Genomic DNA, 26,361 nt, shown 5'->3' on the forward strand with positions numbered 1-26,361 from the left:
ACCGCGATGGAGAGTGGCCCCCGCTTGCTGCAACTGGAGAAAGCCCTCGCACAGAAACGAAGACCCAATACAGCCAAAAATAAATAAATAAATAAATTTATTTTTAAAAAAAATCTACGGATAAAAACTACAACGTCCAAGATGAAAGATACCCAGGATGGAATTAATAGTATATCCATACAATGGAATACTACTCAGCAATGAAAAGGAATAAACTTGATAAATCTCAAAATAATTGTGCAGAGAGAAAGAACCCAGACAAAAATATTTCATGTTGTACGATTCCTTTTATATGAAATCCTAGAAGATGCAAAGTAATCTCCAGTCACAGAAAACATATCAATGATTACCTGATGCGGGGGGGTGGGGTGGCAGGAGGAAGGGATTCCCAAGCGGCACAAGGAAACTTTGGGGGGAGGTGATGGAGATGTTCACTATTTTGATTTTTATGATGGTTTCACAGGTGTATACAGATGTCAAAGCTTATCATTTTGTACACTTTAAATACATGCAGTTTATTGTATGTCAGTTATAACTCAGTAAGCCTATTTAAAAAAACCAAAGAGACAAAAGTGTATTTCTAAAAACCACTGAGGGACTTCCCTGGTGGTCCAGTGGCTAAGACTCCACACTCCCAATGCAGGGGGCCCCGGTTCGATCCCTGGTCAGGGGACTAGGTCTCACATGCTGCAACTAAGAGTTCACATGCTACAACTAAAGACCCCGCATGCAGCAGTGAAGATCCCACGTGCTGTAACTAAGACCCAGCACAGCCAAATAAATAAATATTTAAAAATCACTGAACAACTTGGGAAATAGAGGATTTATAAATGTAACCACATTTTTAATATTTAAAATTGTGTACATTTTAGAGAATGGTAAAATATTTGAATCCATAATTTTTGTTACATCTAAACCTATAGTGTCTGTAGACTATACCTATAGAATAGCATCTATAGTATTTGTATAGTAGCTAAAATTTGGTTTGAGGGGTCTCTTTTTTCTTTTTTTAACAATAAATTAGAAAATCTATCCCCCTGTTGTTTAGAAATATTTTTTCATTAAGGAGGCGGCGGCGGGGAGGATTTCAAAACAAAACTAAGAGCCAGAAAAGCACAAGTTATGGGTTTTTCCAAAGCTTGTTTTAGAAATTAAGAAAATTCTACACAACTTTCTTAACCGTGAGTGACTGTACACTTGCTCCCTAACACCCCTCTCTGTTTGATATGAGGTCCGGGCTTGAAAAGCCCTATAAATATCTGATTAAAGACTCAGTTCCTGTTGTCCTGCTTCATTAGAGATAAAGTTGTGTGATGCATGTTCATTATATTTTGGAATGAATTAATTTATGTATTCTCACGTTCCCAACTTGTCTGTCCTGATTTCTCCCAGTTTGATGCCGACCGAGACGAGGATGAGATATTCTGTGACATCAGCATGGCAGTGGACAGCAAGTTATTTCCAAACAAAGAGGCTGCAGCAGGTAAGTCACTGTGTCCTTTGGGCTGCAGTATACCCTGATCCCCTGCCAGGCGTCTAGGGCTTTGTAGTAAGGTTGGAGCTCAACAAACTGCCGTAAGGTCGTAAGGATGATGTTGTCCTCAGGTCTTTACACCTTCTGGTTTAAAAATATAGGCACAAAAAACCATAGAAAAGAGCCACACATCTGGCTCTTAACAGTTACTGCCTTTCTTCCAGTCATTGCACGTGCAAATTAGCAGGCAGTCACAATGTAGCAAAGGACCTCTGTTACTATAATTTTAAAAAACTGATCTAACCCACAATTTGTGCAACAATAGAAGTTACAGTTTCTCCAGAACTCCCTGACTCATACATGTCTCTCCTGTGCCACCTGGGAAAAGCCTCCTCTTTGGTGTGATAGCTGCTCCCATCCCCACCCACAGCCCCTGTTGTGGCCCTGCCCCTTCTCTTCCTATGTCTAGAAGTTTGACGTTGGACAATCATGCAGGGTAATCATACCCCTTTAAGTAGGCGGTACTCACATTTCTGCCCTTGACCCTTCTCTCACTCTCTTTTACTCTTTCTCTGGGTCAGCTCCTTGTCCGTCCTGGTTTCAACCATCAATTCTACGTGGGTGACTCTCAAATCTTTCTCAGTCCTCACCTTTCTTCTCAGTTATGGCCTCAGTGAATAAAGACCAAAAGTTCCGGGCTGTACAGAAAAAGGCTAAACACCTAAAAGTTTGAAGCCGTATTTGAAGCTCACTGCGAGTAGGTTCGAAGAAAGACAGAGTTTTTTAAAAGACAGTAGTCTTTCTGGACAGACCCACAGAGCACAGACAGCTGATGTAAACTCGCCTGCCTCATTTTCCAGTGATATTTACAGAAAGATGGCCTATTGCAGGGCAAGAGGGAGTGTTGAGAAGCATGTAAGATCATGTAAACAAAAGTACCACTGCTCTGAAAACTGCTGTTGACATCTGTGCTTTTATTTTAATGTTTCATTTAGAACATTCCTTTAGACCTCTAACAACAAATATCTGTCGGCTAGATACCCTCAGTTTCCAAACAGTGGAGCAGAGGAGAAGATTTAAGCGGCCCCTTCTTTAGAACTCCCAGCATTTTATGGCTCTCAAGTAGCATTTCTCCAAAGTAGCCTCGTCCTATAGTGATGCAGCTGGGCTGGCTTGTGTGCAATTCAGTAAATTGTGTCTTTTCCTCTCATGTCCCCTTGGTAGAGTGCACGGTGCCTGACCCACAGCAGAGATTTCCAGGAGACCACTCCTTCCTCTCTACAACTCCGAGCTTATGAACAGAGGGGTCTGTGCTCACAGCCTCGACTCCCCCTAGCTCCCTTCCACTTCCAAGACCCCTGAAAACTGGGTTCTGCTCCAGCCTTAAAGTAAACCTGTTCTGTCTGTAACAGCCCTGGTGAGCGAAGGGAACCCGGGAGGGCTTGTGGTAAACCAGAAATAAGCCATACCTCCCCTTCCAGAGGCAGCCGGGAACCCGGGAGGGCTTGTGGTAAATCAGAAATAAGCCACACCTCCCCTTCCAGAGGCAGCCACTTCACAGCCCCAGGTTACTATGCCATTAAGGAATGGGCCAGTGTTGCTGGATCATTCTCTCTTTCCAGAGAAAACAGAACCCTGCACCAGCAGGTGAAATCTCCCAGCTTGTAAATATTTGGTGACAATCAATTAAACAAGCCATGTCTGTGGCCTCTGCTCTGTGACTCGGCAGCCCCCAGGTTCTCTCCCTTGGCTCTTCCCTTCTCCTGAATCCTCTCTCTGCAGCATCTCAGCTGTCCCACTGCTCCCATATCACCTCCACGTGAATAGCTTTCAATTCCTTTAAATTTTTTACATAAAAATCGAATATGTTTAAGATGTACTACACGATGATTTGATTTGTAAAATGATTACTCAGTCCAGCTAATAAACATACTTCATCTTCATATAGTTACCATTCTTCTGTATTTGATGAATGAGCATCTGAAACATATTCCCTTAGCAATTTTCCAGTATTCAATACATATTATGAACTGTCGTCACCTTGCTGTGCATTGGATCTCTAGGCATATTCTTCCTACGTAACTGCAACTTTGTACCCTTTGGTCAAAATCTCCCCATTTCCCCCACCTGTGTGTCTGTGGTAACCACCATTCTACTCTCTGCCTCTATGTATTTGACTTTTTTAGTTTCCACATGCAAGGGAGATCACGCAGTTTTTCTCTTTTAAGAGAACCAGGCAAAAGTGTCCCTGCCCTCACACCTCACACCGATCACGGATCGTGGTTCCTCAGAGACACCTTGGGAGTCCAGGCCTCCTTCACTATCCCTAGCGAACTCATCGAAGCCTTTGTCATCCCTTGCCGGCCTTTTACATCATCCCTGGCCCGGCCCGGCCGTCTGTTAGGAATCCTGTTGCTGCCATGGGGATCCTCCCAGAATGCAGCTCTGATCACCTGACAAAAACCAAAACAAAGCAAAACCTTCCATGACTTTCCTGCAGGCTGAGCACCAGGGTTCTTACCGTGACAAAAATATTCTTGGCTTTCCTGCAGTGGTCCTTTCCCCGTCAGAGCGTCATCTCCCCTCCCCCACACCAGCCTCCTCCAGCTCCTGAATGCCTCAGGTACCTTCCCGCCTCTGGCCACTTGCACAAAGTACTTGGAACCACCTCTCTCCATTTGCATCCCTCTACTCTTTCACCTCCTCATCTCATCCTTCACCTGGCCGGGTCCTGCTTTGTATCTCAGTTTAAACGTGATTTCCTCAAGGAAACGTTCTCAGACCCCATCCCAGACTACATCCCTGTGTAGTGCTCTGCCCTTTACCTTCAGGACATTCATCGCAACTGCGATTATATAATTAGATATAGGATTGTTTGTGAAAAATCTATTTCCTTTACAAGAGTGCAAGACTTCATGAGGACAGAGAGTGTACGTGAGCGTTGGTTTGAAACCCGGTATGAATCTCATGCGAGATGCCACATTAGCCCTTTCTCTTCTAGCTGGCCACCTCAGCTGGGCTACTCACCTGGGCCCGTCAACTCACAGCCACACCAAATCTCCTTTGGCTCCAGAGCAGAGTGTGCATTTGCTTGCCTCCAGGCCAGAGAATGCCAGCCCCTGAACCTCTGCACCCCGTCTGCGGTGTTTCCTCCTCCATGGAGCCCTCCAGTAATACTTCTAGCAGAGTCATCTGCCTACATCACTCAGTGTCGCTGGGCCTCAGTGTCCCCATCTATAAGGAAAGAATATTAATGCTACCTCATAGGACAGTTGTGAAGAGTAAATGCCTTATGTGTATAAAGCATGTGGCTGTCCCATTAAAAAGGTTAAGTTTAGGTTAGTATCTTTGCTGAGGATTTGAGGGGTCGCAGGGAGAGACCACATCTTATGCAGCACAGCCTTTCCCCATTTTCCTAGGTTGACGTCTACCCTCTTCTCCCTCTCTTCCTCCCTTCCCCCACCGCTGTCATGGAGTAACTAAATAAAAAAATCCCCCCTTCTCTTCTCACCCAGAACAGTCCCCCAACACCCAGTTCCCTTGAGGAGCTTCCTTCTAGCCCCAAATACTGCCAGGATATTTTTTTCCAAAGAAATACAATGCCCTTCTTCAAAGGAATTCTAACACAAACTGCTACTAACACTTCCAAGCCGGTGGAATTAGAGCTGGATTCTCCAGTGCCTAATGCCTAAGGGGCTTAGGAGCAATTTAATGTTCAAAGAGCGAATGATTAAGATCGAGATCCACACCATTGTAAAGCAATTACACTCCAATAAAGATGCTAAAAAAAAAAAAAAAAGATTGAGATCCACAAAAGTAAAACTGTCCTTTTATCCATTTTTCAGTCATTCAGCATATATGTATCGAATGCATAGAATTTCTAAGTTTTGTTCTTAGATTCAGAGATGTAATACAACCCCACCTAAAGCTGCCGAAGGTTTAGCAGAAGAGACAGGAGAAGGGAGAGACCGCTTTCCTCAGACGGGGCAGGGGAAGTGTGAGAGGAGCTTTGTCTGCAGACGCCCTTCACCGTGCAGGAAACCCCGCCTTGCAGGAGTCTCCCTCTATCTGGTACTCCAAGTGGGAGGAGGGCCTTCCTAAAACTTCAGATTGAAAGTTCCACGAGGAGGAAAAAAGTCTTTACCAGTGTCCCAGAAGGCAGTATGGTTAGCCTTCCTGTACCTCTGAAGGCAATTTGTCATCTTCCCACTTAAATTTAAGGAGACAACCTGAAAATATTTCCGAAGACCATTCAATGTCTAAAGCTAGTGACACTGAGTGCCCCCTGTGGGGTTCTATTTCAGCTCATACCTTTCTCTGTTATCTATGGGAAGGATACTTTTAAATCTGAAAAGAAATCAAGAAATTCAAAATAGGGGGAAATGAAAGCCATACTATCACTTTTGCAAAAGGTCCTAATTTTGCTGTCTTCTTTGAGTAACAAGATCATTGCAGTTGTTTTATGTGTTCAACTGTCCAATGAAAGATGGCAAAAATGTGTACATATGGTTATATTTACCTCCCTATTTTGTATGTCAAGCCTTAGACTATTATTAAAGGTCCCATTTTCAGCAAACCAAGTAACCAATACTAAAAGAAAACGAAAGCTATTCAATCTTTATCTGAGCTGATAATGACATCCTTTGTCTATGCCTTCTATGATCTATTAGTACTGTTGCCAAGAGCAACAGCATGTCAAGAAATTCCACCCCTTGATGATACAATAAAATTTCTGTTAAAAAAATTTTATTAGGAAAGCCAATCTCTTCTTCCTTATAAGCAGAAGTTGCTTTTTAAACAAAGACCTCTTCATTCTACCATCGTTGAAGATAGTTTTCTAATAATCTTGTTCCATTTTCAAATATTAATGTGTAATATCTCTGTTAACTGGGTTGTCTAAGAGCCCTTCACGTTGTACTTTATTAAAACAACCAAAAGAACAGTTTCTAATTAAGTAAGTAGGACACAGGAACTGAAACAGCTGTATGTTTAATTAGCCTTTGTGTTCAGATCACGTTGCTCACTGCACATGAATCACTCTAAATTCTAAGGGGAGGATATCATTTGAGTATCTATCACCACTAGTCAGTGGTGAATAATATCCATGTTGTGGAAGTAACGAAAGCTAGTTAAAATTGGCATTGCCTTTAATGGTGCTGTCAATAGCTGCCACCTTGACTGTCACAGGCTGGAGTGACACCTCTTTATTCCACTTTCTATTCTTCCCTTTCCACAGCCGCCCAGTGACCCACTTCATTATCGGCCATTCACTGTTCCTATTTTCTCAGAATGTAGAAGAGATAGCACATTCCTCCAAGATCCTCCCCTGTAGAGCACTGTAATGAAAGATCATGTTTATAAAGCCATTTGGATTTTGCCTGCTTACAACCTGGAGTCAGCAGGCTATGTTAGAAATGGGAGCAGTGACTTCTGTCTTTGATCTCAGTCACTTTCTGCATGACCTTGGCCAAGCTATATAACTTCTCCACAGCTCATTTTCCTCTTTTCTAAAGTGACAGGGTAGGATTCTATGAAATATTAAATTCTAAAATGTCCATGATCTTATAATGGAAAAATGTACGTTTTACTTCTGCCATCTTTACTGTCTCCCACCACATACGTGCAAACTGGTCTTCCAACTGGGTTCTGAGACATCAGGTAGTTTGGCCCTAAGGTACACCTTTTATTTATAAGGTACACCTTATAAATAAAAGTATTTATCTGAAAAATACTTAAAGCACAGAGACAGAAAAATTACAAGTATATAATCCTTCTACTTAAAAAATTATATATAAAATTAACATTTCCATATCACCCCTCTAGTCTCACTTTATTAATAGTCCTCCCAACTCCATTCTACAAGCACCTCATTAACACTGGTGTTGCCAAGGGCATCACCAAGAATTGTGCAGTACACACTTATGCAACTATACATGGTAGCGCTACAGTTAGTTACTTTTCCAAAATGGTTTGATGGGTCAAGTATCTCCATTTTGAAAGCCTTTACTGTACTTAAAAAAAATTTTTTTTTAATTACAAACACAGTAAACAATGGTGTTACTGCTTAGTACTTAGTCGATTTGATAACGGGTTAGTACTTAGTCAATTTGGTGAACAGCACGGGTAATGATGAGAAGAGAAAAAATGAGGAAAGACTGTGTGGGGACACACCTTGATCCTTTTTCTGGAAGAAAGTATGGAAGCAGCATCTCTGGGAGAGGTCCATATCTGAGAAGTGTGTGAGATGCTTGACATTTTTTTGAAAACTCATCTTCATTAAACATTACTCATTGCATATTCTGAACAAGAGTTATTTGGCAAGGGCAAGTTTACAATGAAGCATGGGGTGGTTGGTTTCTTCACAGGGTGCCTGGCTTTTTATGGACAGCACTGAATTCTGTCTTTCTGGCTAGTTAGGTAATATATATTTCCCAGCAAGAAAGAGTCATTAGATGAGGACGATGAATCAATTGTGCTTCAGGAGTCCCATTAAGAAAATTACTGGTTTAAGTGTGAGCCTTGGGGATTAATGGAAGGTAATTCAGTGTAACCTGTAGTACCTAGGGGGGAAAAATCTCTATATTAATACATTAAGTTAACCTGATTTTTCTCACCTTCAGGGACTAAGGTGACCCAAAGGCTAGCGGAAAAACTTCTCAGGTTCTCATGGAGTGAGCAAACTCAGCCCTTCTTTTCCTGGAAACCCCTTGCTCTACTCTCACTCCGTACTTTGCTCCTGGTGTTCCTTCTTCCTCAGCCACCATTGCACACCCTGAAACCACTTCTCCTCCTGGACCACCCTTATTCGCCCTCACAGTTTAGACTTACAAACTATTTCCTTGTGAAGAATCCCACCCCCATCATCTCCTCCACTACTAATCAGAATTAGTCTTTCTTTTTGGTTTCTGAACCTTGCTTGCTGTTGATAAATTCATCTCCTCCACAAGATCATAGTCTTCTTAAGGGCGCAGACAGTGTCACCAAACCGTACTTGGGTCTACTCCCCCACATGCAGTAAAACCAGTCTACTGACACCGGGTTGTGGTGAAGGAAAGTGCAGCGTTTATTGCAGGGTGACCAACAAGGAGTTCAGAACAGCTAGTGCTCAAAAAGCCCAAATTCTCCGTGGGTTTCAACAAAGATTTTTAAAAGCCAGATGAGGGAGAGGTGTCCCAGGGCATGTGATCAGCTCATGCACAATTCTCTGATTGGTTGATGGTGAGGTAACTGGGTGGTGTCACAGGGGTTAACATTATCGTTCCTTAGGCACTAGTAGATCTGGGAGCTAGGTGTTCATGATCGTCACGTAGTTAATTTCTTCCATTTGGTGATGGTTTTAGCATCTGTAAAACAGCTCAGGAAATGTGCATCAGATACTATTATCTAGGTACTTCAGAGAGGAGCTAAAGCAGAGGATATTGGGGAGGGGGTCTGTCCTGGGAAGGCCCCATAGGGTCCTGCTCTGTTACATCTGCATTTTCCATCTGCAGGCCAAACAGTGCCTGGCAGATGGGAAGAGTCTGGAAATATTTGTAAATAGGACAATATGGAAACTTGGTGGGCGATTGCTTGCCTTAGAAATGTACACGGATGGCCTCCATCAGGTAATCTTTGTTTTCCTAATCTTAGGTTCAAATGACCTTGATCCTTCGATGATGTTGGACACTGGAGAGATCACTGATACAGGATCTGATTATGAAGATCAGGTACTTAGAATCTAAAAATATTTTTCTATTTAAATGTTTCTAATTTTAGTCTTTATAAATGTTTCATGAAAATTAGAATTACAAATCATTCTGTGAAATGTTTACAGAGAACTAAAATAATCTATTCCATGATAAATCATACAGCTTTTATACATTAACTTTGGCCCTTTAACCCTCCCTTATCCACAGATTCAAAGTGGCAATTAATTAAGGAAAGATTTGTGGTCAAATGTTACATGAGTTAGAAGTGAGGTTACATGAGGTTCTCTTGGCCAAGAATTTGCCTGTGTCTCTATCCCTTCCCTGTAATAAGCCCACACGGTATTTACTAAGCATTTGTTACAGGTTCAGGGCTCTGCTTTTCTCTTTCTAACCTTTGAAAGAGACTGATGACCAAGGACAACACAGCCAAGAATTTAAATATATTTTCTATTTGAATAAAACCAAAGAAATTTATCTGGGTCATTTTTTCTCAGCAGAAGAACTCTTCCTCCTGCTCTATTTTAATGATCCAAAATAGTTGGCAAATGATCCCAGTCTCTAATTAGGCCTTATTTTTTAAAAAGCATCATGTCTGAAACTTCCATCTCTCATCAGTGCTCCTCTGTTGTGGCTGAAAGCCAAGTGAGCATGTTCTTCTGAAATTGTTTTTCCCCCATTTTCAGCTAATATGTGTAACAAATAAAGGGGATAGATATGACCAGTGTCCAAATGTAATGGCCGTCTCTCTGTTTCATATACGTATTCAGAAGCTATTTTCACAGGCATTATGTTTCTTCCCTTATATCACAAAGCAAGGAGAAGATATTGACAAGTATTCAAAATATTTTTTAGCATATATTAAGCACTTCATACATACTAAACATTGTGCTAAGTTCCTCAACTTGACTATCGTACTAATTCCTCACAACATCTCTAGGAAATAGGAATTATTATCTTTATTTCATAATTAAGAGAATTAAGACTCCAGGAGTAATTTGCGCACAGTTACACAAATAGTTTCACAGTGGGGAAGTGAACTCAGGGCACCTTCCTTAACACCTGCACTCCACCACCCTCATCCTCACCTCCAAAGACAGGCCATTCAGTGGTGCCTTTCTGGAGCCTTTTCAGTTGCTAACTCTTAAGACCCCAGCAGAGGCAAATGCCAGACAACCACTGTGAAGAGTGAGCTCACCATCCAAAATTACAGACCGCACCAAGAAATGAACCGTAGCAAGAAATCCAGCTGATTAAACAAATGGAAGGGTTCACACTCCAAGGACTGGGGATAACAGAAAAGCCTGAAAGAAATCTTAATCTGGGAATATTTTAAATATCCCAGATATTTAAAATATAAGGAGATAAAGGGAAGATTAGAAACCATGAAACAAGTGCAGGGAAGAATGGACAGGAAGAAGCAGGAAGGAATAGGGAGGAAGAAATAGAAATTCTAGGCACAAAAAAATAGTCATTGCAATAAAAATTCAATTAACAGGTTGAAGAGTAGACTAGACACAGCTAAAAAGAGACAATGATAGGGGTGGGGGGTGGGATGAATTGGGAGATTGGGATTGACATATATACACTAATATATATAAAAGAGATAACTAATAAGAACCTGCTGCACAGTACAGGGAACTCCACTTCGCTGTACAGTAGAAACTAACACAACATTGTAAAACAACTATACCCTGATTTAAAAAAAAGAGAGAGAGAGACAATGATAGAGCTGAGGAAATTTCCTTCAAATGAAACAGAGAGCTAAATCATTGTCAAAGAAAGAACTTAGGAGACACTGAGGATGGAATGATTGGGTCAACATATTCTAACAGGAGTTCCAGGAGGGTAAAATGGAGCAGATGGGGCAGAGCTGCATTTTAACAGATAATGGTTGAGGACTTTAAAGAGGTGAGAAAAGACAAGTCCCCAGATTGAAGGAGCACATCCAGTCCTGAGCAGGAAAAAAAATCCTCGCCTATTGTTTTTCCATTTAGTTCCTCAACAAATATTAGCAGAGCACCTACTATGTGCCAGATACCGTTTAGGCACTTGGACTATCTAATTGTATAAAACAGGCAAGGATCTTCCATACAGGTGGGGAAGACAGACAGCAAACAATAAACATAATATATTAGTAAATTCTCTAGATTGTTAAGTGCTGTGAGAAGAAAATAAAAAGTAGAACACGGTAGGAGGGTTAGGAATGCTGGGTTGGGGAGGGCAGATTACAGTATTAAATAGGAGAGTCAATATTAACTAGGACGGCCTCATTAAAGAGGTGAGATTTGAGCAAAGACATGGCATATAATGTAAAACATTGAGAACACAGAGGACAAAAATAAAATATTAAAAGTGAAAAGGCATTACCTATAAAGGAACAGCAATTTGGGGGACAGAAGATTAAATGAAGTAAGCGTTTGCATTTATTGAGTACTTACTGTAAGCCAGACACTGTGTTTTATGGTTTACATGCATTATTGCTAATCTTTACAATAACTCAAGAAGGTAGCTCTGTTTATCCCCAATTTACAGCTCAGGAAACTGGAATTCATAGAGGTTAAATGACTTCCCAAGACCAAACAGCTAACAAGCAGTTGAGTCAGGAATCAAACTATGATCACCCCAGAACCAAAATCTAGTTTATGCTTTCACACTCCAAATAAAGCCATTATCAAGGTCACTGGTAATCTATCACCAATTCCAGTTAACACTTTTTTTTTTTTAATAAATTTATTTATTTATTTTTGGCTGCATTGGGTCTTCGTTGCTGCGCACGGGCTTTCTCTAGTTGTGGTGAGCGGGGGCTACTCTTCCCTGCAGTGCGTGTGTTTCTCACTGCGGTGGCTTCTCTTGTTGCAGAGCACCGGCTCTAGGCGCACGGGCTTCAGTAGTTGTGGCTCACAGACTCTAGGGCGCAAGCTCAGTAGTTGTGGCTCACGGGCTTAGTTGCTCTGCGGCATGTGGGTTCTTCCCAGACCAGGGCTTGAACCCCTGTCCCCTGCATTGGCAGGCAGACTCTTAACCACTGCACCACCAGAGAAAACCCCCAGTTAACACTTTTTAGTTATCTTTCTTGACCTTTGCTGCCTTTGATCCACCACACTTTTACTGTAAAGGGCCAGGTAGTAAATATTTTAGGCTTTGTGAACCATAAGGGATTTGCTGCAGCTACTCAAACCCTGCCATTGTAGTGCAAAAGCAGCCACAACTATACTTAAACAGGAGTATGGCTGTGCTCCAGTAAAACTTTATTTATGGACACTGAAATTTGAATTCCACATATTTTCCTGTGATTTATTTCAATTATTTGAAAATGTAAAGCCCATTCTTAACTGAGAGGCTGTGCATAAACAGGCAGCAGAGTGGATTTGACCTGCAGGCTGTAGTTTGCTGACCGTGGCTATAAACCATCCCCATTTCTTGACAGTGTCCTCTCCATTAGCTTCTAACACTTCTATAGTATTTAATACTGTTCTAAGTGCTTCACATTTATTACCTCATTATATCCTGAGACAATTATGTGAAATTGACATTATTATCCCCATTTTACTGATAAGGAAAGTGAGGTACAGAGAAATTAAGCAGTTTATTTAAGGTCACACAGCTGGCAAGAGGTAAAGACAGAATTCAAACACAGCCATCTGACTGCAGAGGCAGGATCAAGAAAGATAGGTGAGGCTCTGCTACGGTAACAAATAAATGTCAAAATCTGAGTGTTTTCCCTCCAGCGAGACCCCCAGAGGGATCATGGATGGGAAGGAAAAAAGCATGGGAAGGGAGACCTGCTCTTCATTGCACATTTCTTCATCCCATGATCATTTGACATCCCTAGTCACTGGCTCTCCCCCTGTGCGAAGAGGCAAAAGGATGGAAAACGGAGCTTACTCAGGTGCCCAGGAAGAGAGAGACGGGTTTAGTGAGTGCGAAGCCAGCCTGGGCCACAAAGCTCTGTCCCCCACCATGTGTTCTCTCTCTGGCACTCCTCCTACTTCTTGGCTCACTCTTTCTTGCTTTCCTTGCTGAGCTCCACTCTGTTGGTCTATTATTTCAGTGCGGGTGCCCGCCAGCATCCTGGCCAGGGACCCTTCAATCCTCACTGCACGTATTCTCCTTTGAGAAGCTTGACCACAGCCAGTTTCTCTTTTCCTAAGGCATGGAAACCTCAACAAAGTTGGGGCTCTGTTCACAAGGAATAGTGAGGAAATGTGGGCATTTCAGCTTCACTCAGAATTCCCTGGTGGGCTCCCAGCGCCTATGTCTGCCTGCTAAACAGCACTGGCTGGGTTTCCCATGTGCATCTCAAACTCAACACGTCCAAAACTGAACTCACCATCTTCCCCCACAAAATCTGTTCTTCCTTCTGTTTCCCCTATTTCTGTGAAGGATACCACCATCCTCCCAGCTGCCCAAGCCAGAGACCAGGGCATCTTCCTAGTCTCCTTCCTTTCTCTCCCTCCCTACATCAGTTTGATCAAGAAGCTGGTCAGCTGGTCAGTTCTCCTGTGCAGGCATCTCTCCTTCCCTCCCCAGTTCCACTGCCACTGTCCTGGTTCACACCCTGACCCTTCTTCCCCAGGACCACTGAGACAGTCTCCTAACCAGTCTCCCTTCCCCAGGCTCCTCACCCATCAAAATCATCTTGCTGAAAAGCCAAGTCAATCATCACATTCCACTGCTTAAAACTCTTCATGGCTCCTCATTAATGTTAGAATTAAACCAGAACCTCTTATCATACATGGGAACTTTCAAATTAGAGTCTGACCCTCTCCCCTCCTTCCCCAAACTCATCCCTTGCCAGTCACCAAAACACACTGAATGCTCCAGCCACACCAAGCCATGTGCAGTTTCCCCCAAGTGGGTTGTGCTTTGCACAGTCTCTTTCCTCTATGTGGAAGCTTCCACAACCCTATCACCCCTATGCCGGATAACCCCTACTCATGCTCCATCAGAACCACGCTTCTCCTTGAGGAAGCCCTTCTCATTACATGTCACCTTCTTGGGGGATCCATGAGACCCTGTGTTGTAATATCCTCTTGCATTGCAGGGACTGTGTTCTGCTCTCCTGCCCAACACACAGTATGTGCTCAATAAATGTCTATTTTTTTAAAAAGTCAATAAAATGATTTCCAGTTCTTCTACTTAATATGTAACTTTTTGATAACTTGATAACTCTTGCTAACTCTTTCGAGCCTGGGTTTCCTTTTTTCAAAAGTGATGACAGTAACCCCACTTAGACATGCTGTTTGGAGAAGTAGGGAGTGTAAGGTACCTTGTAGGGAACAAATGCTTCATAAATGTGAACCCCTTTCTCTCCTCCCCCAAACCCAACTTTTCAGCAATCAGTGTCTTTCTGTAGCTGACAGAGGCCACCATTGCTTCAGTTAAGTGAATGCTAATGGAGCACTTATGGTTTTCAGTCTGGCATGTAGGAGCTTAAAAATTACCACTGTCCTAACAAGTAAAAAGCTGAACAAACTGAAAAGTCTCTTCTTAGAAGTGAGGTCACAAGGCAAACTGCTGCACCTAAAATTGGAGAAACAGGCAGATTCAGAGAATCACAACTTACCAGAGCAGAAAACCTCCACAAGAACCAGGGCCAGGGTAAGAAAACCTAAACTGTAATTGATGAATTGCTGGAGACTCAATGTAGGCAAGTCTGAGGATAAAAACTCCATGGGCATCCAGTCATGGGGTCCCCACACTTTTGTGGGTTTTACCACTAGGAGCTCTACCAGATTCTCACAGTGAATATCAGTCTCTTCATGCTTCCAGCAGGCGGAGGGGAAAAAAAAATCATTTTGAAAGCCACCTGAGCACTCTGTCCTTAACAAGGACTGCTCTCAGGAGAAACTAACCTACTGGGGTTTTATTAGAGCCTAACCTACCTAGGAGAATGGAAATAGCCAACTCCATCCCCCTCTAGCCATCCTGTCTCATCTAAGGGGGGGAAACCTGAGAAGCAGTGGTGGAGTTCACAGTCCAGGGGCACAGGCTCACCAAAAGACTGAGACCTAATCATAGGACTATGTACACTCCATAGAACGTGTCTCCTCCCCCCACACTTTACCACTACAGTACTAAAAGCTTATTTACTGCAGTTCCTTTTACCTAGTACATCACATCCACCTTTCAACAAAAAATTATAAGGCATACTAAAGGTAAAAACACAGTTTGTAGAGACTGAACAAGCATTAGAACAAGAGTCTCCAGCTAAGTGAGGAATACTGGCCTTATCAGAATAAGAGTTCTTTAAAACTATGATTAATATGCTAAGGGCTTAAATTGAAAAAGTAGACAACATGCAAAAACATATGGCTAATGTAATCAGAGAGATGAAAATCCTAAGAATCAAAAAGAAATGTTAGAGATCAGAAACACTGTAACAGAAATGGAGAATGTCTCTGATGGGCTCAATAATACACTGGACATGGGTGAGGAAAAATATCTCTGATCTTGGGGATATGACAAGAGAAAGTTCCAAAACTGAAAGTCAAGAGAAAAAAGACTGAAAAAAACCCCCAGAATATTCAAAAGCTGTGAGACAATTACAAAAGGTGTAATATATCAACATATGTAATGGGAATACTGGAAAGAAAAGAAAGAGAGAAAGAAACAGAAGAAATATTTGAGGCAATAATGATGGGAATTTCCCCAAATTAATGTCAGACACCAAACCACAGATCCAGGAAAATCAGAGAACACCAAGCAGGTTAAATATAAAAACAAACAAAAACTACATCTACCCATAATCATATTCAAACTGCAGAAAATCAAAGACAAAGAAAAAAATCTTGAAAGAAGCAAGAGGAAAGATATATCTTACCTACAGAGAAGCAAAGATAAGAAAAACATCTGACTTCTCCTCAGAAACCATACAAGCAAGAAGAGAGTGGAGTGAAATATTTAAAGTGTTGAAGGAAAAAAAACCTAGACTTTAGTATCCTGTGAAACTATCCTTCAGAGGTGAAAGAGAAATAAAGACTATCTCAGACAAACAAAAATTGAGGCAATTTGTTACCAGTAGACCTGCCTTGCAAGAAATGCTAAAAGAAGTTCTTTAGAGAGAAGGAAAATGATATAGGTCAGAAATTTGGATCTACATAAAGAAAGGAAGAGTATCAGAGAATGAATAAGTGAAGGTAAAATAAAAACTTATTTTTCTTATTCTTAATTGATCTAACCAATAATAGTGTGTTCAAAATAATAGCAACAATGTATTTGATTATGTGTGTTTATGTATAAGTGAAATGAATGACAGCAAGGGATGGAAGGGAGGAATTAGGAATATTTTGTTATTACAAGGTACTTGTACTGTCCACTTATTTGAAAGTGGATTTGGATTAGTTTAAATGTATATTGCAAATTCTAGGGCAACCACCCTTTCTAAAAAAAGGTTTAAGGGCTTCCCTGGTGGTGCAGTGGTTGAGAATCTGCCTGCTAATGCAGGGGACACGGGTTCGAGCCCTGGTCTGGGAAGATCCCACATGCCGCGGAGCAACTGGGCCCGTGAGCCACAACTACTGAGCCTGCGCGTCTGGAGCCTGTGCTCCACAACAAGAGAGGCCGCAATAGTGAGAGGCCCACGCATTGCGATGAAGAGTGGCCCCCGCTTGCCGCAACTAGAGAAAGCCCTCCCACAGAAACAAAGACACAATACAGCCATAAATAAATAAATAAATAAATAAATTAAAAAAAAAAAAAGGTTTAAAAAGAAATATAATCGATATGCTAAGAAAGGAAAGAAAATGGAATCATATAAAATGTTCAGTTAAAGCCACCAATGCAGAAAAAGCTTGGAAGACAAAAATAAAAACAAAGAACATGGGCAATAAATAGAAAATAGTAACAAATATGCTAGATGATAATCCAACTATATCAACAAACAATTTAAATATCAGTGATCTAAATACTTCAAAGACAGAGTTTTTCAAAGTAGATCAAAATACAAGATCCAACCGCGTGCTGTCTACAAGATACCTATCTTAAATATAAAACACATATAGATAAATGTAAAGGAATGGAGAAAGATATGTCATGTTAACACTAATTAAAAGAAAGCAGGAATAGCTACATTAATTTCAGACAGGGCAAAACTTCAGAGCAAGGAAAGTTATCAAGGATAAAGATGGGCAGTACATAATGATAAAGGGTGGGGGGCTCAATACTCCAGGAAGACATAACAATTCATAATGTATATGCTCCTAACAACAGAGTTTCTGGATGCAGCATCTGCCCAAGTCCTTGATCCCATTCCTTCCATTTGCCCCAGGACCTTGTGCCATTAACTGATACTGCTTTATCTTTCTAAAGTTCTCATCTTCAGAGTATCTTTTTTCTCTATCTAAGAAGCCACCATCCCCACTTTGAAGAAAGAGGTAGCCATCAACAGTGCCAAGTGTCATAGAAAGGCCAAGTAGGATACTGTCTTTCCTCTCCCTTTTCCTTCAACACCATATTTGGTGAAAGAGATGTCAGCTGCCCTGCTCCTACGTCCTCACCTTCCATTCTGCCCTATAAAACAACTTCTGCCTACCTATTCCCCTAAGAGACAATTAAGAGTCATCTAATTAATGTCAAGTCAGGAGAACATTTCCTGTTTCTTACAATGTCTGGGACTCCAGATGCTTGATGGCACTTCTGCTTTCTCAGAACTCTTGGCTCCCTTGGCTTATGCCACCTCTATGGCCATTATTTCTTTGTCTCCTCCCCACCCTCCAGCATGGTTTTTCTTACTCTGCCCTGCCTTTAAAATATTGTGTTCACCAAGTTCCTTTTTTTTGTTTGTTTGTTTAATGCCAGCTTTCAAGGAAGGAAGAATATGTCTGACACTGTTATATACTCATTCTGTTTAAAACCCGTCCAGATGCCTTAGTGGGCTCTGTCAGGAGTGGGAGGGTCCCTCTTCTTTTACAGCTGCTTCAGCCATGCCCATGACTTCAACTGTATTAATTTATGTATTCATTCAATGAATGTAGAGAATATCTGATGTGCCAGACTCTTATATGAGCTACTGAAAGTATATGGTGAGCAAAAGAAGACACGGTTCCTACTATCATGGCTTTTATGGTAGAAATAGATAATAGTAGAATAATCACATAAATATAATATTAAAACTGAATTAAAAGTGTTTGGGAGAAGAAGTACATACTGCAGTGTGTATGATCAAGTGGGATTTATCCCAGGGATGCAAGGATTTTTCAGTATCCACAAATCAATCAGTATGATACACCACATCAACAAACTGAAGAATAAAAACTATATGATCATCTCAATAGATGCAGAAAAAGCTTTTGACAAAATTCAACACCCATTTATGATAAAAACTCTCTAGAAAGTGAGCATAGAGGGAACATACCTCAACATAATAAAGGCCATATATGACAAATCTACAGCTAACATCATTCTCAACAGTGAAAAGCTGAAAGCATTTCCCCTAAGATCAGGAACAGGACAAGGATGTCCACTCTTGCCACTTTTATTCAGCATAGTTTTGGAAGTCCTAGCCATGGCAATCAGAGAAGAAAAAGAAATAAAGGGAATCCAAATTGGAAAAGAAGAGGTAAAACTGTCACTGTTTGCAGATGACATGATACATAGAAAATCTTAAAGATGCTACCAGAAAACTACTAGAGCTCATCAATGAATTTGGTCAAGTTGCAGGATACAAAATTAATACACAGAAATCTTTTGCATTTCTATACACTAACAATGAAAGATCGGAAAGAAAAATTAAAGAAACAATCCCATTTACCATCACATCAAAAAGAATAAAATACCTAGGAATAAACCTATCCAAGGAGGCAAAAGACATGTACTCCAAAAACTATAACATGCTGATGAAAGAATCAAAGATGACACAAACAGATGGAAAGATATACCATGTTCTTGGATTGGAAGAATCGATATCGTCAAAATGACTACACAACCCAAGGCAATCTACAGATTCAACGCAATCCCTATCTAATTACCAATGGCATTTTTCACAGAACTAGAACAAAAAATCTTAAAATTTGTATGGAGACAAAAAAGAGCCTGAATAACCACCTAGAGGGGTGGGATAGGGAAGGTGGGAGGGAGATGCAAGAAGGAGGGAATATGGGGATATATGTATACATATAGCTGATTCACTTTGTGGTACAGCAGAAACTAACACACAATTGTAAAGCAATTATACTCCAATAAAGATGTTAAAAAAAAAGACAAACCCCAAATAGCCAAAGCAATCTTGAGAAAGAAAAACGGAGCGGAGGAATCAGGCTCCCTGACTTCAGACTATACTACAAAGCTACTGTTATCAAAACAGTATGGTATGGCACAAAAACAGAAATATAGATCAATGAAGCAGGATAGAAAGCCCAGAAAAAAACACACACCTATGGTCAATTAATCTACAGCAAAGGAGGCAAGACTATACAATGGTGAAAAGACATTCTGTTCAATAAATAGTGCTGGGAAAACTGGACAGCTACATGTTAAAAAATAAAATTAGAACATTTTTTAACACCATACACAAAAATAAACTCAAAATGGATTAAAGACCTAAATGCAAGACCAGTTACTATAAAAATCTTAGAGGAAAACATAGAACACTCTTTGACATAAATTGCAGCAATATCTTTTTTGATCCATCTCCTAGAGTAATGGAAATAAAACCAAAAATAAACAAATGGGACCTCATGAAGCTCAAAAGCTTTTGCACAACAAAGGAAACCATAAACAAAACAAAAAGACAACCCACAGAATTGGAGAAAATATTTGCAAACAATGCAACTGACAAGGGATTAATCTCCAGAGTTTACAAACAGCTCACGTGGCTCAATACCAAAAAAACAAACAACCTAATTAAAAAATAGGCAGAAGACCTAAATAGACATTTCTCCAAAGAAGACATACAGATGGCCAAGAGGCATATTAAAAGATGCTCAACATTGCTAATTATTAGAGAAATGCAAATCAAAACTGCAATGAGATATCACCTCACACCAGTCAGAATGGCCATCATCAAAAAATCTACAAACAATAAATGCTGGAGAGGGTGTGGAGAAAAGGGAACCCTCCTATGCTGTTGGTAGGAATATAAATTGATACAGCCACTCTGGAGAACAGTATGGAGGTTCCTTCAAAACTAAAAATTGAACTACCCATATGACCCAGCAATCCCACTCCTGGGCATATATCCAGAGAAAACCATGGTTCAAAAGGAGACATGCACCCCAATGTTCATTGCAGTGCTGTTTACAATAGCCAAGACATGGAAACAACCTAAATGTCTATCGACAGATGAATGGATAAAGAAGATGTGGTACATATATACAATGGACTATTACTCAGACATTAAAAAGAATAAAATAATGCCATTTGCAGCAACATGGTTGGACCTGGAGATTATCATACTAAGTGAAGTAAGTCAGAAAGAGAAAGACAAATATCATATGATATCACTTATATGTAGAACCTAAAAAAGTGATTCAAATGAATGTATTTACAAAACAGAAAGAGACTCACAGACTTAGAGAACAAACTTATGGTTACCAGGAGGAGGAGAGAGATAGATTGGGAGTTTGGGACTGATATGTACACACTGCTGTATTTAAAATAGATAACCAATAAGGACCTACTGTATAGCACAGGGAACTCTGCTCAATATTCTGTAAAAACCTAAATGGGAAAAGAATTTGAAAAAGAATAGATACATGTATATGTATAACTGAATCACTTTGCTGTACACCTGAAATTAACACAACATTGTTAATCAACTAAACTCCAATATAAAATAAAAACTAAAAAAAAAAGAAGTACATAGTGCAGTGCGTAGATGTGGTCAGGTGATCAGTGAGGTGAGGAGAGGCTTTTCTAAGGCAAGAGATGCTTCAGTTGAGATCTGAAAGATGAGTAAGAGGTAACCAGGTATGTGTGAGAAAGTGAAAGAACAGGAAAGGATGGGGGGCACAGGGGATGTTCAGAAAGAGGAAATAGCCTGTATAAGCAGAAAGAGTCACAGCATCTGGAATGAGGCCAGTGTGACTGATTGCAGAGTAAAGGGGAAGGGGGTGTGAGATGAGCCTGGAGAGTGGGGCAATGGGAAGCACTGAAGAGTTGTTTTCTTTTGTTTCAGGTAGAGGAGGGTGTGTTAACATCATATTTGTGTTTAAATTTAAAAAAAGATTGTTCTGGCTGCAATATGAAGAACACTTGGAGGAAGGCAAGAATGGATCTGGGAAGTCCAGGGAGAGGCTGCAGCAGTCCAGGCAAGAGATCATGAATGGTACCTTGGAGTGGAGTAGTGGAGGAGATGGACAGGAAGGGATGAATTTGAGAGGTACTTGTGAGGTAAAATCAGCAGGACTTTGTGTTGGAATGGAAATGAGAGCCAAGAGGCAGTAAGCTGTTGAAGATGATGCCTGGGTTTTTAACTTGTACAGCTGGGTGGATGGTAGTGACATTCACTGAGCAAGAACACTAAGAAGACACCAGCTCCATAAGGAAAGAGCATGAGTGTCATTTTAGACATGCTGAGTACAAAGTGCTTTAATGCACCCAAGTAGAGAATTCAAGTGAAGAGTTAAATACACTGGTCTGGTGCTTAGAGGAACGATCTGGGCTGGACATATAAATTTGTGAGCTTCTGAATATAGGTAGAGCTTGAAACTGAGTGGAGATGAGATATTTAAAGAAAGAGAGCAGAATAGAGAAGAGAGAGAAGAGGGTCTAAAGCTGACTACTGAGGAAATTTAAAGGCTGGGTAGAGGAAGACAAGGCAGCAAAAAAGATGTGAAAGAAGCTGTTAGAAAGATAGGAGGAAAGTCAGCAGAATGTAGTATTCTAAAAGCCAAAGAAAACAGTATTTCAAGAAGCAGAGAGTGTCAAGTGTTCATTCAAAGATTAGAAAAAGGGAGAATGGAAAATGGCCATTGTATATAGAAACGTGGAGGAAATTGTTGACCTTCCAAAGAGCTGCTGGGGGAGGCTGTCTTGTTTGTTTGTAATAGAAGACACTTGAACATGTTTAAAAACTCATAGGAACGATCCATTCATTCATGAGAAGGATAATAGACAAGACAGAGGCAGTTTCCTCTGAATGCAGGAGGAACTAAAGCACAGGGTTTTCAAGCACAGGTGGAGAGACAGGCCTAAGAACAGAACAGGGACCACACGCGCGTTGTAACAGAAGGAACATCGATCGGCTGGGAGTGTGGGTTTGTAGGTTTAATAGTGGGACGCTGATGAGGCAAAACCATCTGTTAAGAGTGCAAGATTTGAAGCAAGTGGAGGATTGAAACGTTGTGGAATCCAGCAAACAATGAACTAAGGAAACCTAACAGGATTGGAGTCTCATATGGAGTATGAGGGTCCATTTGACATTAGTCCTGAAAATTGGTTTTTGACCCATCGATCCTTTTCATTTTTTTCCATTTTTTTAGCAGATGTTAGTTGGGTGTCCCAGAGGTGCCAGGCACTCTTCTAGGACTAAATATACAGAGGGCAGAGGAACTCCCAAGGGACACAGAGATTGTCCATAGTATGCTTCACTCAGTAATGGAATTTTACCGAATATGCTAACAGGGCAGAGCATTAGCAGTGTAAGGGATGGTGCACCAAGGACAGGAAGGGAAGTGGACAGACCACAGTTAGGGAGCAAAGCCCAGAAGACCTAGAAGTACATTTGACTTCTTTAAAAATATAAGTCTATGTCACAAATATGAACCAGCTCTTTATTTAAAAGAATATTTGATCCTAGCATTCCTACAAGGATCATTTCAAACCCTGCTTCTTCTTCCTTGAGACCTTCTCTAATAATTAGAGTAGACATTCATTTCTTGCCTGTCCCACTGAACACCCAAAGCACTTGAGGTTCATACCCTAAGTCTTAGCACTTGATTATATGTAATTTTGTATTTCATTGCACACCAACTCATCTTACTCCCTGATTGTCTCCTTCATGCATCCATTATGAGAAAGAGCATTACTGTGGAGCCAGACGGACCTAGTTCAAATTCAGTGCCACACTTATGGGTTGCAAGTTACTTAACCTCTTCAAGCCTGAGTTTCTTCATCTGTAAATACAGACATAATACCCCCAGGCTATTTGGATTAAAAGAGATGATCCGTGTAAAAGCACCTGACACAGTCGACCATCCAGTAAATATTTCCTCTTCTTTCTTTCCTTCTTGAGAGGGAGGACGCTATCATGTACTTCTTTTGTGTCTACTACACTGTGACAGGGACAGTGCCAGGATCAAAATAGACTTACTGAATAAACTCATAATGCCACATTCTCCGGTCAGAACAGATAACAGACTTTAACGTGCGTGTGCACGCGGGTGTATTTCAAAAGAATTTCCGTAGAGATATTCAGCTTCTAAATCAAGAAATACACTAAGCCAAAACCTGTGTTAGGTTGTATGTGTAAAGCTGATTTAAAATAGTGCCATTCCCAAAGCAGTATCTTTCAGCAATACAGCACTGATCATAATTTGGAGATTTATCGAGTTGTAGCTGACACCCTGAGTCCTATTCTAATGGGTAAGTCAGATTTTTGCGGCAAATTCTACAAGGACTGACTGAAGCTGGGAAGCTGGAATGGCCAGGTTTACCTCTCAGCTCTGTAGGAAGTACCTGTACTTGGTGGTGAAAACTATTGGTGGCCTCTTGGAAGCATGAAAGCAGGGACTTAGGAGAGGGAGAAGGACCAAGGTCAGAAAGATGTGAGTCTAGCTTTCCCCAAACACTAAAACAAAGTGTTTTAGTGGCTGCAGGTTCAGGCAGCCAGACCTTCCTGACTGTCTCCATGGGCCACGGGCCGTTTGCAGCTAATTGATTCTGTAAGAAGAAAGACAAGTCCCATTTTCAAACCTCATAAATTATATAAGGATGTATTTTCACCATTCTTCACTGAAAAGTCAGGGATATCCTTCATATTTTCAGTATAGATATTAAACACTAAACAGCAGCATTGTCACTTAGGTTACCAATTTTGAGCCAGAAGTTCAGTATATTTCCACACCCTGAGACATAAAAGTGAATGCCTCATCACAATGCAGGTCTGGTGTGACCCATCACAGGACTAGAGGAGAAATCTTTGCAGAAGGAAATAAGAACTGATAGAATTCCTCATTTCAAAGCAATAGGATATACTCCAGGGGTAAAAACATATGAAGGACTGATCAGTAAAGACCGTTTGCTTTTTCTTTTCAAAAACCCTATTATTCTTGTTAGACAGGTTTTATAATTAATTTCATGAGCTCCTGTGACATCTTATTAATCGGAATAACCTTGAATGCCCTGTCATTTTGAAGGCAAAATGAAAATATTTGTGATAACATAATAGCATCCCTGCATAATAAAGGAAAGGAAATAGAACTCATGTGTGACCCGTGATGTGATGTGCCTTGGAGCCTTAAAAGACAGGAAACGGTTGTTAATGGGAAACCAGATAACCTTCTGGGCTTATTATATATTTACAGAAGTAAGGGTGGGGAGAGTGTACAAAAGCCTGAAAACCCAATCTAAAAGCAAACACAGGCTCATACAGACTTAAATGTGAGTGGCAAGAAAGGGATGTGAGGAGGTTGCCCTTTGCTCCTTGGAGTCGGTTGCCAAGGAGCGAGGTTACCATTGTCCACCAACTGATGAATTACCTGCCTTTTTCTATGGGGTTTCGGCAATTTTTGTGTCAAATCCATGGAATGGATGGAATGCAGCTAGGAAGGAATGGTGGTTGCAGCTAGGCAAATAAAGGCCCCCAGGCTTAGAGTCCTGGGCAGGTTTGAGTTCTGTTTCTACCGCTTAGTGGCTTCGTGATGTTGACACATCCACTTACTTCCCCGAGCCTCAGTTTCCAGATCTGTAGAACGAAGAAAATAATGTGAAGATTAAAGAGCTGATTTCTATCAAGGCATCCTATCAGCTGTAAAGCACTATACGTGTAGTTACAGAAACATAAAGTCTTAACATGATGATTATTTACTGTAAGTTTCTCATATCCTCTTTTGAATGTAGATAGAAAATACTATAGAACAACAGTTTTACCATTCAGGATTTTGGAAGGACCCCTCCCTTCAAAATACATTAAATAATAGCACAGAGAGGAAGAAAATAATAAAACAGTGAAAATTTACTTGGGATTCCAGTCCCATCCTGAAAGGTTTCAGCAGACTTGCCTTACTTTTACCAGTACTTATTCCTATTTCTGTCATAGCACTCATCACATGTGTTATGACCATTTGTATACATGTCTTTCTCCCCCAGATTATACCTAGGGACCCGGACAATGTCTACTTCACTATAATTCCTCAATTCTTTGCATAATGCTTGAGAAAGTATAGGAAGGCAATTCAGAAATATTTTCTTCACTAACAGAATAAAGAAGAATCTCAAAGGGAAGTACAAGGAAGAAGACTGATATTCTATGAAAAAGAAACAGAGAACAGGGATTAAAACAAATCTACATGCAATGGTGACATTTTTTTAATTTACATGTTTTCAAAAGAGGGTAGCAGGATGTTAAGGGATCTAAAAACTATCAGACGAGAAGTGGTTGAAGGATCTGGAAATATCTAAGTGGAGAAGTACGTTTTCCTGAGAGTATGGCCTGCCCACTCCATGGTGGGCGGGGCTTGTGGTCTGGTTCACAACTCTGTTTCCAGTGCCTTGCATAGCACCTGACTCATGCTCAACAATTAACTGTTCAGTGAAGAAGTTCGGTTATCTGTAAGGGACTATATTATTTTAGAAGAGGGAACTAGACTTCTGTATTACTATGTAAGAGAGAATCAGGTCCTAGAGATGGTAATTACAAAGGTGGAATTCAGATCAATGTAGGAAGGAGTTTTCTAACTAGTGTTATCCAGCTGGATACCTCACTGAAGATATTCAAACAAATTCTAGGTAGCCATTCTTCAGGGATGCTTACAAAAATTGATTTTTGTACTGGGTGGGAAAATTATATGCCTCCTAAGGTCCTTTCCATCTCTGAGTCTGTTTGTTTAAGAAAGGGCCAAAGTGTGTGTGTGTGCGTGTGTGTGTGTGTAACATCAACTCCCACTGTCATTATCCCAGAAATATCTAAATATCACCCCCACGAGCCTGCTTCAGTACCTAAACTCCTATCTCTATGGAATCTAAAGGGGGGTGATACTATGTCACTAGAAGGTCTCTCTCAATTTTTCATCATTAGCTTATATCATTTAACCAAATGTA

At 40.8% G+C, this 26,361-nt stretch overlaps 1 protein-coding gene across 2 annotated transcripts in view; it reads left to right on the forward strand.

Moving 5' to 3' along the window:
• AK5 (adenylate kinase 5) overlaps positions 1-26,361 on the forward strand; it is a 244,225-nt gene that overhangs the window by 123,836 nt on the left and 94,028 nt on the right. For both annotated transcript variants that reach the window (XR_009503655.1, XM_059924682.1), the window contains exons 7-8: positions 1,393-1,483; positions 9,104-9,180. Coding sequence is in view for 1 of the 2 variants with exons in the window: in XM_059924682.1 (XP_059780665.1) it covers positions 1,393-1,483; positions 9,104-9,180 (168 nt within the window). In the remaining variant the exon portion in view is untranslated. The remainder of the gene's footprint in view (positions 1-1,392; positions 1,484-9,103; positions 9,181-26,361) is intronic.

This window comes from Balaenoptera ricei, chromosome 1 (assembly GCF_028023285.1).
Source record: "Balaenoptera ricei isolate mBalRic1 chromosome 1, mBalRic1.hap2, whole genome shotgun sequence".
Classification (NCBI taxonomy): domain Eukaryota; kingdom Metazoa; phylum Chordata; class Mammalia; order Artiodactyla; family Balaenopteridae; genus Balaenoptera; species Balaenoptera ricei.